General features: G+C 44.2%; 1 protein-coding gene across 4 annotated transcripts in view; it reads right to left on the bottom strand.

Moving 5' to 3' along the window:
- The window catches only part of hipk2 (homeodomain interacting protein kinase 2), a 72,621-nt gene extending 55,299 nt beyond the window's left edge, over positions 1 to 17,322 (bottom strand). For 3 of the 4 annotated variants that reach the window (XM_085165068.1, XM_085165069.1, XM_085165072.1), the window contains exons 1-2: positions 16,922 to 17,322; positions 174 to 1,353 (exon numbers count right to left, since the gene is read on the bottom strand). In XM_085165068.1, the coding sequence (XP_085021194.1) occupies positions 174 to 1,353; positions 16,922 to 16,940 (1,199 nt within the window). In that variant the 5' untranslated portion in view covers positions 16,941 to 17,322. The remainder of the gene's footprint in view (positions 1 to 173; positions 1,354 to 16,921) is intronic. The other variant, XM_085165071.1, reaches the window with a different exon arrangement.
- Positions 17,323 to 17,902: the final 580 nt, after the last annotated feature.

Below are 17,902 nucleotides of genomic sequence, written 5' to 3'. Positions count from 1 at the left end.
CCCTGTCTTCTGTCGGAGAAATTTAACTAGCTGGGGTAAATAAGTACAAGAAAAATAATGGTACAAAGAGAAATCTTCAGGGGTAACAACAGATTTGGATGTTTGGCCCAATAAAGAACAATCTTGAACAAACAGAAGCTCTTTGTATCTGCAGTCATACATCGATCTCTTACCTGTAGTATCTGGACTGTAGATAGGTGGAGCAGACCGCTTTGGACACATGGCTGGCTGAGCCAAAGTCGATGACTTTGACCCTGTAGGGCTGTCGAGATGGGTCCACCAGCATGATGTTCTCTGGCTTCAAATCAGCATGTATCAGTCCTAGGCTCTTCAGTTTCATTAGCGCTGTGGCCACTTGCTGCAGCACCGGTCTGATGTATTTGAGAGGCAGAGGGCTGAACTTGTTCTGCTTGAGGAAGTCGTACAAGTTCTGCTCCAACATCTCAAATACCAGGCACGTGTGGTTCTTGTGCTGGAAGCACTCGTAGGCCCTCACAAAGTTGTAGTCATCTGCGCTCTCCGTGCTGAGACGTGCCAGGATGCTGACCTCGATCTGACCCTGCCGTGCGTACGATGGGTGGTTTTTTAAGATCTTGATTGCCACTATCTCGTTTGTGCCCCTCTTCCAGCATTTGACCACCTGCCCGAAGGTTCCTCGTCCCAAGAACTCCAAGACTTCGTAGGTGTTGGTCATGGAGCAGAGCACCTCGTGCTGCACCAGCTGGTAGTCGCCCTCGTTGTTGGAGCCGCTGTTCTTGGATGTTGCCGTGGAGGTGGCTGTGGCCACCGTAGCCACCGTGGCTCCGCTGGCTGCTCCGTTCTGGATCATCGGTGGGCCGTGCTCCTCGATGATCTGCACGCTGCTGTTGTTGTCAAGCTCTTCGCTCTTGCGTTTAAGCCCACATCGCTGATAGGTGTCTAGGAGACTGACTGTGCTGCGGCGCGTCAGGTTGTGAACGCCAACCCCACCACCCACACCACTGCCACCTCCGCCACTTCCACTACCGCTACTGTTGCTGCTGCTGCCTCCACCCCCGCCACCCAGCAGAGACCCCACGGCCCCCGAAGTGCTGCTGGCTGAGGCGACCACAATGTGGCCCGCGGTGGCTGGGAAGACGAGAGCCTGCTCGTAGGGCAGGGTGGAGCTGGCGACCTGCAGGGAGCTGTTGATGCCTAGGTGGCCGCTGGTGGCCGACACGTTCTTGCTGCTGTTGTGGCTGTAGGCTTTGCTGTGTGTGCCGTACCCTGTCATATCCCAGTTACAACTTTGCTCCACCTTCAGTTTCTTCACGCTAAAGAAGGCACTTGACTGGAGAGTGTGAGGGGAGAACACTTGCACTTGCGAGGCCATACCTGTGACAAGAGAGGAACGGAGGGGGAGGAGCAAGAAAGACAGGAGGGGGATGAAAGTGAGAGGTTAGGAATATGAGAGTGCCTGCAACACGAGTGGTAGCAAGAAGCTTTAAATAAAGATAGCTTGGGTCAGAGCAGGTCATTAAAACACCAATATATGCTGATACATCGTCATGCAAACCCACTGAACTTTTCAACATCACGGTAAACGAACGCTTAGAAAATAATCATCCATTATAATGAATGGATCCACAGCTTTAAACCCACTGATGAAAAGACTTATTAACCATTAAAATGTCATCAAGCATTTGTCGCTTCGGCATCAAGTTGTTTCTCAGAAGTGCTGTTATCTAACACTTGGTAGTAAAACATCCGAGCCTAGATCATTAAATCTGAAGCCAAATTGTTTTTGAATGCAACGCGCAGTAACGGAGGGTTTCTTTTAAATATATTTGTTATATAACATAAAAATGCCAAAAGGTTTAGCCAAAAGATAAGAAGATTTAGATTGAGTGCTTATGCAAAGCACCGGTTCATGCAAAGGAAATGCCATTTCCCCCACTGTTCCCATCTGTGGCAAAGTAAATAGGCTCGGTGAATAGTAAAAGAATACACTCCACAGAGACAGAGGAGCCGTATGAAATCATATATAAAAGTAGGAGCACAAAAAGTGTAAGTGAATGATTGCATTTTCCTTCCCCACCACACAGCCCAGTCCCTGCCACTTACTGGTACACGATTACTCACTTTAGGGAAGGTAGTGGAAGAAATTTTGCTCAAGTAACTATGAAAACAGGAGCGAGAGGGACTCGACTCCCTCTCAACCACAGATCCCGAAGACAACAAAACAAAAGCAAAACTGCAGCGAGGCTGTGCTCTGAACTCCTGGGAACGAGCTGCCTCAGAATAAGCAAAAGCTTCTCCAAGCAAACAACTGCCCAAAAATAGTCCTTTCTTTATCTCTTTTTGCAAACAGGCTTGTTTGTAGCATCAAAAATGATTATTACAGCACAAGATTATATGAGACTTGTACTAATGATATGTTTAAATAGTTTCCAGTAAACCCAAAATTAGTTTACTGCTAACAAACTAAGAGCTTCCACCTGGCCTTGCCAACGCCCACACACGCACGCACAATTAGGCCACTGCTGATCAACTGATGCACGATTCCAAGATTATTACCGTCACAACATGCACACAACGCTAGCGACCCTTAAACGTTGTTTACTGCTGGAAAAATTGCTGCTTTGTGTGTTTAATAGACATCTTGGAAGCTGGAAAGTTTTGCTGTGTTCAAAGATAATTAAAGGAACACACTCCCCCCCAAAATGGGATGACTTCTATAATTGTGGACAGAAAGCATCGAGGAGAGGACATGACTGGTCACTTTGTCATTATTAGCTCCGTTCATGGATGATGATGATTAATTCAGTAGGATGCTGGCAGCCCTCCACTATACTTTGCTTCATTTGTTTATTTTAACTCTCATGACCTCTCTTCCTCCTGCTTTTGTGCTTTTTTTTTGGTTTTTTTTTAGGTTCTCCTCTGGCCTTGCTTGGACTTACTATTTATCTCTTTGTTCATCTGGTCTTAGCCCTAATGCGGCAGGATTGAAGGCAGAGTGCACATTACAGTGCTCGCTGTAAGCTTGGCAAATGTTGCACAGTAGCAGATAGCACCTCCGCGTAGCAGTTATTTAGAGGCTTAGCCATGTTATCAGCACATATGTTGTCTGAGAAATCGTTAATGTGTAGAGTTTTTTTGTAGTTTAAGTGGTCACACCTGGTAAGTTCGGGTCCAGACTCGCAGGTAATGAAGAACGTCCGCTTGGCTATTAGGGGCAAGGCTCTCTGCTAATCACATAAGCCCTGAAGGCCAGATGTCACTCCTTGGATTACCAATTCCTGTGCCTGGACTTTACGCTAAAAATAATTTGAATGATGCATTGCGTCACAGGGCAGTGTCAACAGTGTGTGACTGAGAGCCTGAGAGGATAATCACAGGCACAGACTGATGAGCACAGAGATGGACGGACGGGCGCAGAGCCAGCCTGTTTCTCGTATGGAAAATTCCAACATTACATATCTGCCAGCGTGATTATGGATAGTTCAAGGTTTTACAAGGCCAGATTGGGCTTGTTGCTCCTGCATTTGTATCACACGAATTCTTCCTGAACCGTGATCTTAGTCACTCATTGACTCCCTGTCAGTTTGAACCCCGTGGTCAAAGAGTTCAGTTAACATTGTCGACACGGTGCAACGAACTGAAGGCCGAGCCTGTTTGTCTAAATTGGGGAAGGGCTCTGAAATATAGCCAACAAAAATCTGAAATTCAGCTTCGTCTGTCGAGATATTCGGCACAGCTAAAGCTAAAGTAACGACAGTTTATGAGCCTTGTGCAGAAAACAGATAAGTAATTAAATGAACTAAACATAAAAGGTCAAACGGCTGGAATGTTATCTCATGACAACATACGCAGGAAACAATGTGACCAATTATACTTCATTTCCATGGCAGCACCAGTCCTCATGAATCAGTCTTCACCTCGAATGAAGTTTAAAAGTATTTATGATTCAGAATCTGAACAGCCTCTGTCAAAAGACGTTCCCTTCAAATGGTCCTCTTGAACTTTAGCTAAATTTGTGAACTCTGCGCCGAGCAAAGAACAGTAAAGGTCCATTGTTGTACATTTACAATGCTGGAATGCCTTCAGTAGCCAAGGCTGTCCATTTAACATACCTAAAGGAACTCTGTGTGTCCCGCGCACTGCAATTAAGCATACCACAGAGGCATTTTCCCTTGTTTAGAGGCAGCATGTTGAAATGGTAATAGTCAATGTTTTCAGAGAGATTACTTCTCTGTCAGGGGTTTGTTAATCTTCTTTTTTGGGAGTATCAGGGTCGTTCTGCATGCCATGTGAGGGTGAGAGATGGACTGAAAGGGAGGGGAGAAGAATAGAGCGTGGAGAGCCGTGAGTGGCCCTCACATTCTAGCCTGTGACCTGCTTCTGTTTGCTGCCTTTTATTAAACCTGTCATTTATACTCTTTTGACAACTTGGCAGAGTTAAACACCAACAAACCAACCAAATAGTTTTTTGTAATTACGAACAGTCTTATAAAACTTGATTACTGTTCAGCTCACTCATGGTTATTCTCAAATATCTATGCTTTTGTAGACATCCTCATTTAAAATGGCTTAATGTAATGTAAGTTTGCAGGAAAAACGAATGAAAAATAATTCTAATAAATTTAAATATTTATCGTTCACTAGAGTTCCTGTTCCGCGCTCTCTCTGTACCCAAAGGACCGAGCAGAGCGAGACACAGCTCACACCAACAATCACCTGGGAGACAGAAACGGGAGTCAGGTCTGTCTGGTTGATGTCCCCTGGCCTGGTTATATTTGGACTACTTCCTGAGGCCTAATGGCTACTGACACCAAAAGAGACACTCTGGTGACCCCGTTGCTTTACTGGACATCTCTTTGTCTGCGGGCTGGAGGGTGTTGGGTGGTAGGCCAAGTCGCCGTCTAATGAAGCGACTTCTGCCCGTCTAGACGAAGCATTATCTCATTCTTAGCTGCTTGTTTGCACGACTGTGCTCCTCCTCATACCATTTTTTAGATAGAAGACAAAATAAAACATTCAGTGTTATTCTGCTCTTGTCAAAGACTCTATACTGTGTCTATACTTTACAAAAATGGACCTGTCCAACAAATTGAAAAGCCTGCTGTAGCTCCAGTGACTTTGTGGCCAAATGCAACAGTGAACACGCCACGGAAGAGGAAAATCGTGTCCATGCAGAGGTTTTTAGCCTTGTGTTCCTGCCTCCTGCCTGAGTTCTGTCCTCTGTGGGAGAGCTGGAGCTTGACTCTGCATGGTCTCTCTCCCTTTCTGTTTTCCCCCCCCCTCTCTCTCGAGGCCACTATTGACCATCCTGTCTGCTTTTTTAGCTCTCTCATCTCTGCTTATTTATAGAATAATGCATCAGAAAAGCTTGTGGGGAGTTGCTGTCATGCAGGCTGCTGCTCCATCAGGCTTTGCGCTCTTTCTGACTACAATATTTGACCAGTTGGAAGCGCCTCATCACGTCTTTTCACTCTCTTACAAACACACAAAAGAGTACAATCTAGCATACGGGCAGACCGAAAGGCAAATACGAATACTGTTTCACAGATAAACACGGCCCTTTTTAAACCGAAAATCAACAACATGCCAGCTGTAAATGTGACACTCCCTCAACTCTCCCCTTCCTGGAAGCAAACAGCCAAAGATACAACATGTTGTGTTAGCTGTGAGATAACATGTTCACTCGGCGCTTGTTAAAATGCACATGCGTAGATACATAAACACGAACACGCGCACACATGCGCGCGCTGTCGCACAAGCGTCCACACGTGAGCGCGTGCAGGAGCACAGATACAAAGGAGTGCATATGGCTCCACATATTTCAAAGCAACTGATGAAAAACAACAATCTGAATTTATTACCTTTCTTAGCGCCTACCTAAGCTACGACACTTTGAGTATTGGAAGTTCAAATGTTAACACTTTTGTTGTAAAAGTCAAAAGCCTACTACCCCGGGACAACTGCGGGCAGATAAGGAAGCAGTTATCCGTGTTGTAAATGTGCTCATAAAACGGCCGGTGCGAGAAAAAACATTTATACTGCTAGGTCAGCCTAACCAGCTGCTGAACAGGGTGGAGGAGAGGAAGAGGAGGTGAGGAGGAGAAGCACGAGTGGGAGGAAGAGGAGGGCGACAAGAGTGGGTTTGCTTGAGCTTATTAATCGAATCACGAATGTGTGCACTAAACTTCCTTCGCACCAAAAGAAAGAAAGAAAGAGTTTGGTGCAGGGAGGGGAGCTAAAGATTTACCCAACCGTGAACCAATGGCACCTGTTAACACAAGGCTTTGACTACACTGCCAATGACATCCACTGTATGCCTCAAGCTGTGCTGCTTTGACTACAGCTCCAGCACAGAGCAGGCAGGGCCACGCAGAGCCGAGCACACGATAAGCGGCCGCTCTCCACAATGCTTATCATTTAAACACAGTAAGAAACAACCCGCTAAACCGTACTTCCTCTTATGTCATTAAGCTTCACAATGACACAATGTAATATAATGAGATCAACATACGAGAACTACAGGCCAAACCAGTAACCAAACATAGCAAACAATGGGGGAGGACATACAGATGAGTGTAATGTGGGAGAAAGCGCTGTACAATGGCAAATTGATTTGAGAGCAGCCAGAGCACTATGGATTATTTTCTGCAAACTGCTCTGGCATCCAGGAGCTCTTTGTTGTGAAAGTGAACGGCGGCCTTTTTGCCGGTCTTGCAGCGCACCTCAACCTGCCTTTTTAAAAGGTTGCCATTTAATTTAAACAGACAGAAGATATGTAAACACAAAATGATGGTGCGACGCACATGTCCGTATGCAAAAATGCTTAAAGCCGGGTTCCTGTCAAGTGCAAATCAACATTTTAGTCATTATTCAAAGTAATGCTCGTAGCACAAAAGACTGAAGCAACAATTCACAGATGCAAATCTCGATTTTATTTCTAAAGCTTCAAATTATAATAACAGATTTCTTCTTTTTTAATTGTTTCAATGCACTTGACGCAAGATATATTTTGAGCAGAAATTCTTATAAGTTCATCTGAGCCATAACCATAACAACCAAAGTGTTTACTCTTTTTTATATTGTACAGTAAATACTGTTTGCTGTTGGTAAAACAAAGGAACTAAGAGTAAAATAGAAAGATATTTTTGAAAAGATGGTCCTCCCTGCCCTGTCCCATGGAACAGGCTACCGCACACTGGTTTTGTATACAGTGTTGGGAAGGTTACTTTTAAAATGTATTCCATTACAGATTACAGAATACATGTCCCAAAATGTATTCTGTAACGTATTCCGTTACGTTACTCAATGAGAGTAACGTATTCTGAATACTTTGGATTACTTAATATATTATCATGCTGTTTACAACTACATGAATGTACTATTGCTGTGATTTATTACTGTTACTGAAGGTCCGCGGCTCCGAACCGTAGTAAAGGGACCTCTGGCTAATATGTCGGTTCGTGTTGAAAACTAGCTTTACTTTGTTGTCTGGGTCAACTTTGCTAGCGAGAGACAGAGAGAGGTGTTGAAAGGCTGCTCCAACGGAACTTATTGTTTTTGGAGGAAAACACGAACACGGTGTACAGTCGAGTCTTAATAGCTTACTTACAACTAGGCTCGTCAGGCTCTCTTCTTGGCTGCAGTGGTTATTATTATATTTACATGCTTCCAGCTCCCGTTTTTGCTCGATGACAGCTCGTACTTTTCCTTTTTCTCCCTCCCTCGCTCACAGACACATAACGTGTATGGCAGTCCATTCTCCCTGCAGCACGGACTACACTGCCCATGATGCTACATTCTTTAGAGCTATACCTGTAGCATTCTGCCTATTAGCTTAGCACAAGAACAACAACAACAGGCTCTCTCTCACCCAGGAAACACGCAGAGAGAGAGCGTCACCCTGTAACCATGGCAACTGTAACAACAGAACGTAGCTGTCAAACAAAACCCAAACAGTCCTGACCCGCGACAATATGAAACAGGGAAGTACCGCCGTGTAATCCATTTATTTCAACAAAGTAACTGTATTCTAAATACCACCTTTTTAAGCGGTAACTGTAACGGAATACAGTTACTCATATTTTGTATTTTAAATACGTAACGGCGGTACATGTATTCCGTTACTCCCCAACACTGTTTGTATATGTTTAGGACATTTGTGTAACTTTATGATTAACCGGTCGCTCTGTGGATTTTCGCAGCTATCTGCTAAAGGCATCTTAGCTAAGCAGCAACAAGTGTCATGAAAACACCACCCCAAAATACACTTACACACACACACACACTCAGGGGAATTAATTTGTTGCACACATTGAAAACCCAGCGGTGAACCCCACCAAAGGAGGAACCAGTTGAACATGAACATGCACCTGGGGGACCAATCAGGCAAAGGCAGAGCCATCACTTCCCGTATTTCCAAAACACAGCTGTATTCAAACTTGCAAACGGATGGCTTAAAAAAGAAATCTGGATATCTGACACCTTATTTCTCACCGAGTAAAAGGAAAATAAAGAAGAGCCACTTTGTCTCATAACGATAAGTGATGATGGTGGCGCATGAGTTCAGTAGACACAGGAAGAAACGGGCAATTTCGTCTATCACAAATCAGTGCTCTTTATAACCCCTACATGTAGATGGATCCTGTTCGTGGTATTACCTTCCTATCACAGAGAGGCTGGAGATGGTGCACATGCTTCCCCAGGCAACGAGATGTGTGTGTGATATTTCAGGGGTGTCTGTGAATCTGGTGCTCAGGGCCTATTAAGGCTACAGATCAGACTAATTTTGGCTACATGCCTTTAAGATGCCTCAACATGTACTTGTGCCTCATACAGCAGGTGACTCATCAATATGCATGCTTAATAAAGTGTTTTAATCTCTTAATCTCTCTTCATCTTCTTTTCAAAACATTATTCCCGGTGTCGTTTCTCTTATTCTGTCTGTCAGCTCTTTGACAAAGTGAGGCCCAGCGCTCGATATATTCAAACAGCTTTTAAAAGATTATAGCGCACACGCAGACATGTGCTCTCATACCAATTTAGCGAGGCATATGTGTCCTTAATCCAACTGACAGTGTGTCGTAAACATGGCTGGTTGAGTCCTTCTGGCCACAGAGCTGAGGTAATAAATATCGCTAGCCAAGTCAGCCCAATGCGTCTGATTCAGTGTGAAAATCGTGGCTTTAGCTGGTTATATTTACAGTGTCCTCAGAGTCTCAAATAGCAGCCAAACCCAGACAGGAAATGACTATTCTGACCATCAATTTAACAACGTGCATAGGAAACACATATTCGAATTGGCGTGCATAAATGGTGACACCTTCAAAAGGAAAATCAGATCAAATCTGTTTTGCTATTACAACAAACTCTGTTAAATAAAGCACGTGGCATTCGGCGCTGCAACAGTTTGCCAGACTGGGTCTGATCTGTGCAGCTATGTGAGATTTCTAAACTCAGTTTTGTGTAGCTGAGAAGAATTTTAACAGATGGAAAAGAGAGGTTGTGGGAAGTTAGTAAATAATGATTAATCAAAGTGTAAGATGCTTCACAATGAGAAAGAAGTGCCAGGTGTTTTGATCCAGACTGGAGGAAGTTCATGCCATCGAGAAGGACAACACTTGTTTACATCTTTCAATTTAAATGTCCGTGAATGGCAAACTCACACTCTGTGTATGTTTCACTGGGGCTTAATGAGGTAGAAATAACTGGCCTGGACTGGACGGTTGTGGAGCAGGGGGGGAAATAGAGCAGGTCCTCATAGCTAAAGGTCAACTTTTGGCCTTTTTTCTGGGCCAGCTTCTCTAAAAATGCTGGAATAGCGCAAACAAGTTGGTGTGTGTATTAGCAGCTGCTGTGCTCTGTCAGGGGAGCTGTGGAGGCAGACGCCTCACTGGACTCCACTGATCTCAGATGTAGGATGCAGATTAAATGAGGGTAAAATCTGCGACCCCCACCCACACCTCCTCAGAAACCACCCACGCAAAGTAACCACCACCATCTCTGTCTCTCCCCTACACCCACCCCGATCTCTCAGCCTCGGCTCCATTACCTCCCTCCTCACAATGCTCCCATACTTCTCCAGTCTACGTCACCCCCCCATTTCAATGCCTTTTCCTCTCTCCATCTCTGTCTCTCACACTGAATGCAGAGGTCAGTTCAAAGGGCTGCCAGGCAGAGCTGCTGGCTGGCCCTAATGTGCCTGAGGCTTTGAAGTGAGGAGTGAATCTAAAAGGTGTGTACCCTCTTTTATATACTGCGGCACAGCGATACAAACATGCGCCGTGATTCCTGAACTCAGTTAATTCGTGTTTACCATGAACCAGTGTTAAAGCTTTTAATAAGCCTCGCGTAAATGCGAAACACAGAAGCTTTATTTGCAGAGCTTTTTCAGCCTTGCAGTCGATGCTACTGCTGTAAGTGTTCTGATATAAATATGATGGTTAAAAAATATACTTTTTATAGATGTCAGAGAATCAAATAAAAGCAAAATTAAAGAAAAAACATTACTTTAAGTTTTTATAAAGATCAGAAATATTACGATTTTTCAATAAAAAGCCTCCGGCTGCCATTAAATTACTTCATTCAAATCAAATCATTCGCTTATGCTGCGTCTCAATGTTACCGAGCCTCTTCCGGCAAACAGGTACAGCAAAAATGGAGGAATGTTTCTTACAGTTGGGACGCTTAGCTATTTGTTGTGCCAGCTGCAGTGTTATTAGAGGAGCCGCTGGAATGTCTAATCGAATCAATGACTTTTTAACGTCTGTTGTCTCTACATTATCCCTTAAAAGCTCATAAAGACTTGATCTCCAGCCTTTAGCAACAACAAAGACGTCATTTCCCTACATATGTGAATATTAAATAGATTTCATCACTGAAAGATTTCTATCAACACATCATCATTTTACCTCCTGCTTCTTTTGATGTTTCAGTTCCAGTTTACTATTTATTGAAAATGATTTTCCACAGGGAACGCCGCTATCCTGAGAGAATCCCAATCTGAACAAAACTGAGAAAGAAAACTTGAAAGGAAGTGGTGCCTATCTATAACAATGGCCACCTTATTTTCATTTCCGGTTCTGGATAATATGAGGATGTGTCATCGTAGCTTTCGCGGTAACTGAATAATGACAAACATGCAGCAAGTATAGAAACAGAAAAATATGATGAGATTATAGTGACTGAGTAAGTGCTGAACGACTATATATAAGGTTGAACATGGGAGCAAAAGACGAAAAGGCTAAAGCTGCTCATTTCCATGCCTGTTGACTCTTTTGACTACCCCAGTTCTTGTCTGTTGCTGTCTCCTTTCTCTGCTCTGTGCCTTTTGCCTCCTGGCTCTGGACAGAAATGGGCTCAAGCACTCGTCTGAGCTTTGAAGTCCTTTGGTTATCAGCCAAGCGTAGCGCTGTACCTGCAGCCATCTGTGAAGGGGCCGCCAGCAGCCGCCCATCGCTCCACTTCCCTTCCATGACTGAGAGGGGCCAGAGCCAGGAGTGGTGATGGGGCTGGCAGCGGCACTAAGTCCATGTTGGCTGACCGCACATGGAAGAGCCTATAGCTATGTCAAAGAATACAGGTGCGTATACTCGAGCGCCCTAATTTTACTATTTAATTCGGTACTTCTGTGCTCGTTTTAATATCTGTCTGTAAACAGTCCCCTCTCTCCCCTAGCCTCATCCGCCCACCGTGCCTCTTTTTCCCTCGGAAGAGGAGAAAAATGTAGAGGTTATGAAAGGCTTGATTAAAAACTGCAAACCATTTTTCACTCTGCGCTTCACATAATATGAAGAGACGGTTAGGATCTTTTGTTTAAATGAAGTGGCTGCGAGTGCGGTAGCTGTCCTCCCCATCCAGCTGCAGCTCCGTACATCATCTGTTGTCTTTGCAACACATGCTTTGTAAAACTTTTTTTTGTTTCATCATGTGTGCGTGTGCACTCTGAGTCAAGATAAATGGCCAAATGAGCTCGTGGTAAATACTGCCAGCACTGGCAGCTCTCTTCCAGAGAGTACAATGTCAGTTATACATGTGCGGGTGGGGTTGGGGTGTGTGCGCGTGTGTGTGTGGGGGGCTTTATCGCAAACAATACGATTACGACCTGCGACAGTGTGCACCGAAAACAAGGTGGTGGTTGGGTTCTGGGGGTTACTGATGGGATAATCAAATAATACAAACCAGGAGAGACCGAGCAAGGCGGGAGGCGGCGGGGGAGTCTGGGTGGGGGTAAGGGTTAGGAAGAACAAAAAAGCTACAGTAGCCAGACCTCTTCTCAAAAGCAGCCTCCAATTACACACATACAACGGGGCTTCCAATCTGGCCATCAGGCTGTTGCTGAAGTGTCACATGGGTACCATGTGTGCTGGCCAATGGCCTCTCGGCTTATCAACAAACAGAGCGGGATGGGAGGACAGATAAGAGATAGACGTGGGGGTGGGGCGGGGAAGCGCAGGGTGGGAACTGGAGGGGGGTCGTGTGCGGATGATGAGAGATTGCAAAGTGAGCATGCAATAAAATAAATAAAGTGCAGATCATTCTTATGCCGCACTGTGCAATAAAGTATTAGACATGCTCAGCGTTTAAAGTGTTTTTCATGCTGTAAGAATCTCTTTGTAGTTACTATTTAATAGGCCCAAGTTAACAAAATGGCTTATTCACTCTGTGCTGCGTTGAGAAGTAGTCAAATGTTAACCTTTGTTTGAACTGTAGCTTTCATAGACGATTAAAGCAATAGATGTGTTACCAGTGCAGAGACAAGACTCCCAGCATCGCGCCTTTTAACAGACAGTGATATATCACAGTAGTAAGAGAAGCTATTAAGAATGTTCTTGATCCTAAATTATAAGGAAACCCCTCTTAAAGCTACAAAATGTATCCACTGAGTAAAACCAGAAAACACCAATCTGTTTTCCGCCATATCTTCACGGTAGATTTTCAAAATGATTAATGCAAATATACTTAATATTCCATGTAAAAGTCCAGCTTAGAGATGCTCGTCGACTCGGTCTCTTTTCCGACGCAGCCTGGAGCCGTTACAGTTTTAGTCAGAACCAGAGGCAGATGTTTCAAACGAGCTGACACCGTACACAATGTGAAACAAAAGTGGGGGGGGGAGCGCTTTCACACATGCATGAAAACCAACAGGGAAATGCCTTGTGCAAGCACTCGGCAGGGTTAAGGCTCCCTCTTCGTCTTTGAAAAAAACGAACTAATGTCAGCAACTGATGTGGACCTCGGCTGATTCTGGGGTTTGAACTATATGACAGATGCACTGAAGCAGCACTGGCTGATGAGAAAATGAGAAATGCAAAGTTCTCTTGCATCGTAGTCACATTTCTTTCTTGCAAAAGAAAAGAAGTGGAAGACTGATGTACTAGAGTCTTGGAGGCACGTCTACTCCAGAGAAATTTGCTGAAAACAGTATATGAAAACTTGAGCCTGTTGAAATAGCCTGCTCATATTGAAGGCTTGCTCTCCTGTGTCAGGCTGGCCTCTACTAACCTGTCATTTCAGCTTCGCCTCAACCGCCGCTCCCCCCGACCCTACCACACACCCATCTGTTCCCAAAACTCTCCGAGCACACCTGTGAACTATTTCGGAACATCAGAGAGCTCGCATAGCCCCCGTCTTCATATAAAACTCACATTCTACCTCCCTCCAAAAGCCTCTGCTTCTTCTTCTAAATGCTTTAACAAATCAATAGCGCAAAGAATCCCCAAACCCTGGATTTCACTTTCTTTTCAGATAGGAAGCTCTGAATAATGCAGAGAGCAATACTTGTGGAGACAGCTTATCCATTTTCATAAACCTTTCCGAACAAACCCCCTCTCAAACAAGTCATGAGGTGAGGACTCAGGTCAACAAAAAGATCAAAATGACCACTGAGTAAAAGCGGGGAAAAAGAGAGGATCTGCAGTTCTGAAACTTTCTTCATGCGTGCTGTTTAAAGCCATTACTTATTAACTGTTTAGCTATCCTCCATCTCCAAGCTTGACTCTTTGTTCACTATGGACACTGAACAGCTAAACACACCACCCTGCTTGTCATAACAATCAGGAAGCGAGACTCTCCATCAGTTCCCCCGACTCTACCGTGGAGGTGTGGCCCAGCAAGTGGCCGCGAAGGGCCCCATAGGGTTTTTCCTGCAATTCTAATCAAAGTTTAAAAAGCTGCAACCTTGGAGTCGGAGCCTGGGCCGTGGTCTGTGAGGAAGATATCAATCAAGCAGCTCCAAACAAGCGTGAGGGGAAAAGGGAGGCAGGCAGGGCTGAGGACAGTTTCTGAGAAACTCTTGCTGTCTCTGTCCTGTCTCTTTTCTCTGTCCTCAGTGGAGTACGTTCCCCTCTTCAAGGGCAGGGTGCATTCCCCATACCAGGAAACCACAAGGTAATTCAAAGTCGCATTAACACATAATGGCTGCGCAGATGGATAAAACATTAATCTGCCCGTGATGCTGCAGCGCCTGTCACCGCCGCCATCGTCATCATCGGCTTCTGAGTCATACTCTGTCCATTTTTCCAGGCGGGAATGAATGAATCCACTCTGGAATAACACTGCTTGACCTGTAAGCGGCAGATCTGCAAATGAAGTTGTTTTCCCGCCTGGTCCCCGGTTCTGCAGCTGTCTAATCCTCTTGCAGTTCTGCCCTATAAAAGGGTGATGGGTGATTGTGCAGGGACTCACAGACAGATAGAGACATATGCACATGCATGCATGAGCACACCCATATCTAGCCAGGCAGGCATGTTTGGCAGTGTCTGAATATTGGCTTTTCCACAGCTAGAGGCTGCTGGACCTGCTCAGCTCATCAGACATCCATCAAGGTGTCAGTTTGGGTTTTGAGACCAGGCTCCCAGGACGATCGCACCGCTACCTTTTCTGGCAGCAGGTCTGCATGATGGCCTTCTATCTGGGCCAAGGAGGACTGAAGATAAACATTGAAAAAATATAGGCAAGAGAAAAACAACACAAATTGACACTAGCACAATGCCCACTGTCAGTCCTGAAAATCTCAGCCTTCTTTAAACAAATGCTTTCTCGTAAGTGATTATGAATACGAGATCAGCAAACAAAAGCAAATGGGCTTTTCCTCAGTGTGCTTGACTTTAAACAATCAAAGGAAGTAGTCAATCACATAGATTTAAGTTATTAGCTGCTCTGCAGACAAGCGGGAGTCGTTAACATAATAGCCGATTTTCTTCTATGTGAAGCCCCCCCCCCCCACACCTATTTTCCACCGGAGACTTTGGTCATTTTCATGACTTCTCATAACACCCCTCCCCAACTCCGGGGAGGACAGGCAAGGTAATTAATTCCCCTCGCTGCCTCTTTCTCTTCTCTTCTCCTTCCCTCGGTGGTGAAGGGAAAAGCCAGGGAATGTAATTTACACTAATTACCTTTTGCATAGGAGTCTCATTTCAACTTTCCTTTTCATGTCGAAGCGCCAGAGTCTCAGGCTATGCCTCTAAGCTTCAACACCCCTAATGAAAAATCACTACAATATTGCTATAGGGACATAACAGCACACAGACAAGAGTTTGCAGGCACCTTATTGCGCTTCGTGATGCTGTATATCCCCAAATGAGCCATCGTGTAACTCAAATATCCCTATTAAGACTCAGTTTTGCTCGTGATAGTTCTCTAACGGCACTTTAAAGTGTGTTAAAAGTGTTACTTTGAACAGTTCTCTCTCTCGAAGTGAAAATCAGGGGTTCCGTTTAATGCCAGCAGAGGGACTATAGAGTGGACAAGAAGATAAGCAAACATGAGGCTGCTACAAACTAAATATGAGAAACACCAAGGCTCACCGTTTGCTTCTGCCACTATTCAATTTGTATAAGGATCTCATCAGTATGTAGAGCTTACATCGTTGTTTTCCCTTTACTGCTCAGGCTTTTCTGTCCTTTTGTATATTAGATGAGCATCGCTACAGTTGCCTACTTCTGATTGATATGTAACTACTAATGAATTAAGTAAAAAAAAAATGTATATATATATACAACATCAAATTGCACGTAATTTAATTTGTCCGTTACCACTGCTTTATCACTCCATTTAACCTCTAGGTATTATTTGTACAGTAGTTGAACCATTCACAGACCCAGATTTTGCATGCGCGGATTATAATGGACCGCTTGCATTGTTTTACATTTAAAGGCTTGCTAGTCCACCTTGCAACGACATTGCAGTCAACAATCACTGCGTTTGTGTGTGAATTGTTCTCTTAGGATAATAACAAAAATGCATGGCAGCGAATAATGTAAGGGTACGGGGTAGTGTTCTCTCAATTGGATTAGTCACAGCCAAATGCTGCAGCGATAGCTAATATGCTGTATTTAAGGCTGCATATCGTTTCCGGAACATAAATACGTGTGTGAATCAATACCCCGAGGTTGACGAAGCGTTAAAAGTCAGATAGCCTAGTTTTTAAACTGATGTGAGGAGATGGGAGATAGAAGAATGAATGCAGGCGAAACTGGGACCGATCGGTCTCCGACCTTCTTTCATTCCCTCTCCCTCTTCGAGCAACGCTAAAGAAATTTCTACCAGGAACAAACACGAGCACAAATAAACGGAGAGTGGTAAATGTACCGTGGCCTAAACATATACTTATCTTTGACCTTATTCTGGAGGTTTGCAACCTCATCAGCGCGATTTTAACGGACACAGCTCAGACTGGCACCTCGATCTGACTGAGCCTTCACTAATATTCTTTAACTGTGGTTTAAAGCGCTGAGGCGAAAAGCTGCCGGCGATCTGACAGTCGGCTCGTGTAAGGTTTAGAAAATCTAATATTAATACAGGTTGCATGATTTTGGCGAAATGAGAGAGCTTGCAACGCATCTTTTCCCCTACGCATGAGCCGCAATTCAGTTGTGCCACGATTGATACAGTACACAGCAGCACTGGAGGGGAAAACAGCACGTTTTCCAAACCACCTTACCTTCGTATACAGGGGCCATCGGTGCAAGGATTTCTGTTATTCATGGCAAAAAATAAAGCGATATTTCTGTTCAAAACTCAATAAAAATCTGCCATCTTGAAATGTTGATGAGAGGGTCGACGCGGTCTCCTGCATTACTGGTCCAGTTCATTAGTGAGGAAAATACTCATAATTCATATCCAGGCGTTTTCAAAGCTAGGGTCCGATGCGAGGCGAGCGACAGACGACAGGCTGTGCAGTTCAAATCCCACCCGCGGTGTGTTTCTGTGGGCTCAAATGATGAGCCACGATGACAGGTTTACTTCAGCTATTGTGCGACATGTCTGTGGAGTGAGGAGTCTCTGCAAAAGTTGCAGTGGTCAGAGCGCAGCGAGTTTGGTGTGCAGCGAGAGAGTCGAATGACGATCGAATCGATGAGGCAGACCCTGAATGTGTGTGTGTGTGTCTCTCTCTCCCCTCCCTCTCTCTTTCTGTCTGTCCATAGCACAAAAAAAAACTTTGGATATAATAACACTACTACTACTGCTAATAAAATAATCTTTATATTTCTTTATATTTTGTTTAATGATTAAAATAAGCCTTCAGATTCAGGGCGCTGGGCGCTTTTAAAAAAGGGAAATTAAGAGGGAACACCATTGTACTCATATAACTACTATAACTTATTATACATATGTGAAAGAAATGGTTTAAATAACTATAAGATTAAATATGTTAATATTAAGGAATGGGGTTAAAGTAGATTTGGACTTCTCATTAATCTACAGCAAGTAATAAGAGAAAATAGTGATGGACTAAAGTCTGAAAGAGAAGTTATCATGTCAAGAAAAGCACTGCTTGTAGTTTTTTATATTTTTAGTTTAATTTTTAAAGCCTACACTGAGTTTTTTTAACGGTGTTATGTGAAGGAGAGAAGAACTAATGTGCACTCTTTCTAGTAGGTATAAAAAATGCTAATAGATAATAAATATTCGGACATGACGT

This window comes from Neolamprologus multifasciatus, chromosome 7 (genome assembly GCF_963576455.1).
Source record: "Neolamprologus multifasciatus chromosome 7, fNeoMul1.2, whole genome shotgun sequence".
Taxonomy (NCBI): domain Eukaryota; kingdom Metazoa; phylum Chordata; class Actinopteri; order Cichliformes; family Cichlidae; genus Neolamprologus; species Neolamprologus multifasciatus.
Note: the sequence above shows the minus strand (reverse complement) of the source record. Positions and strands in the feature narration are given on the sequence as shown.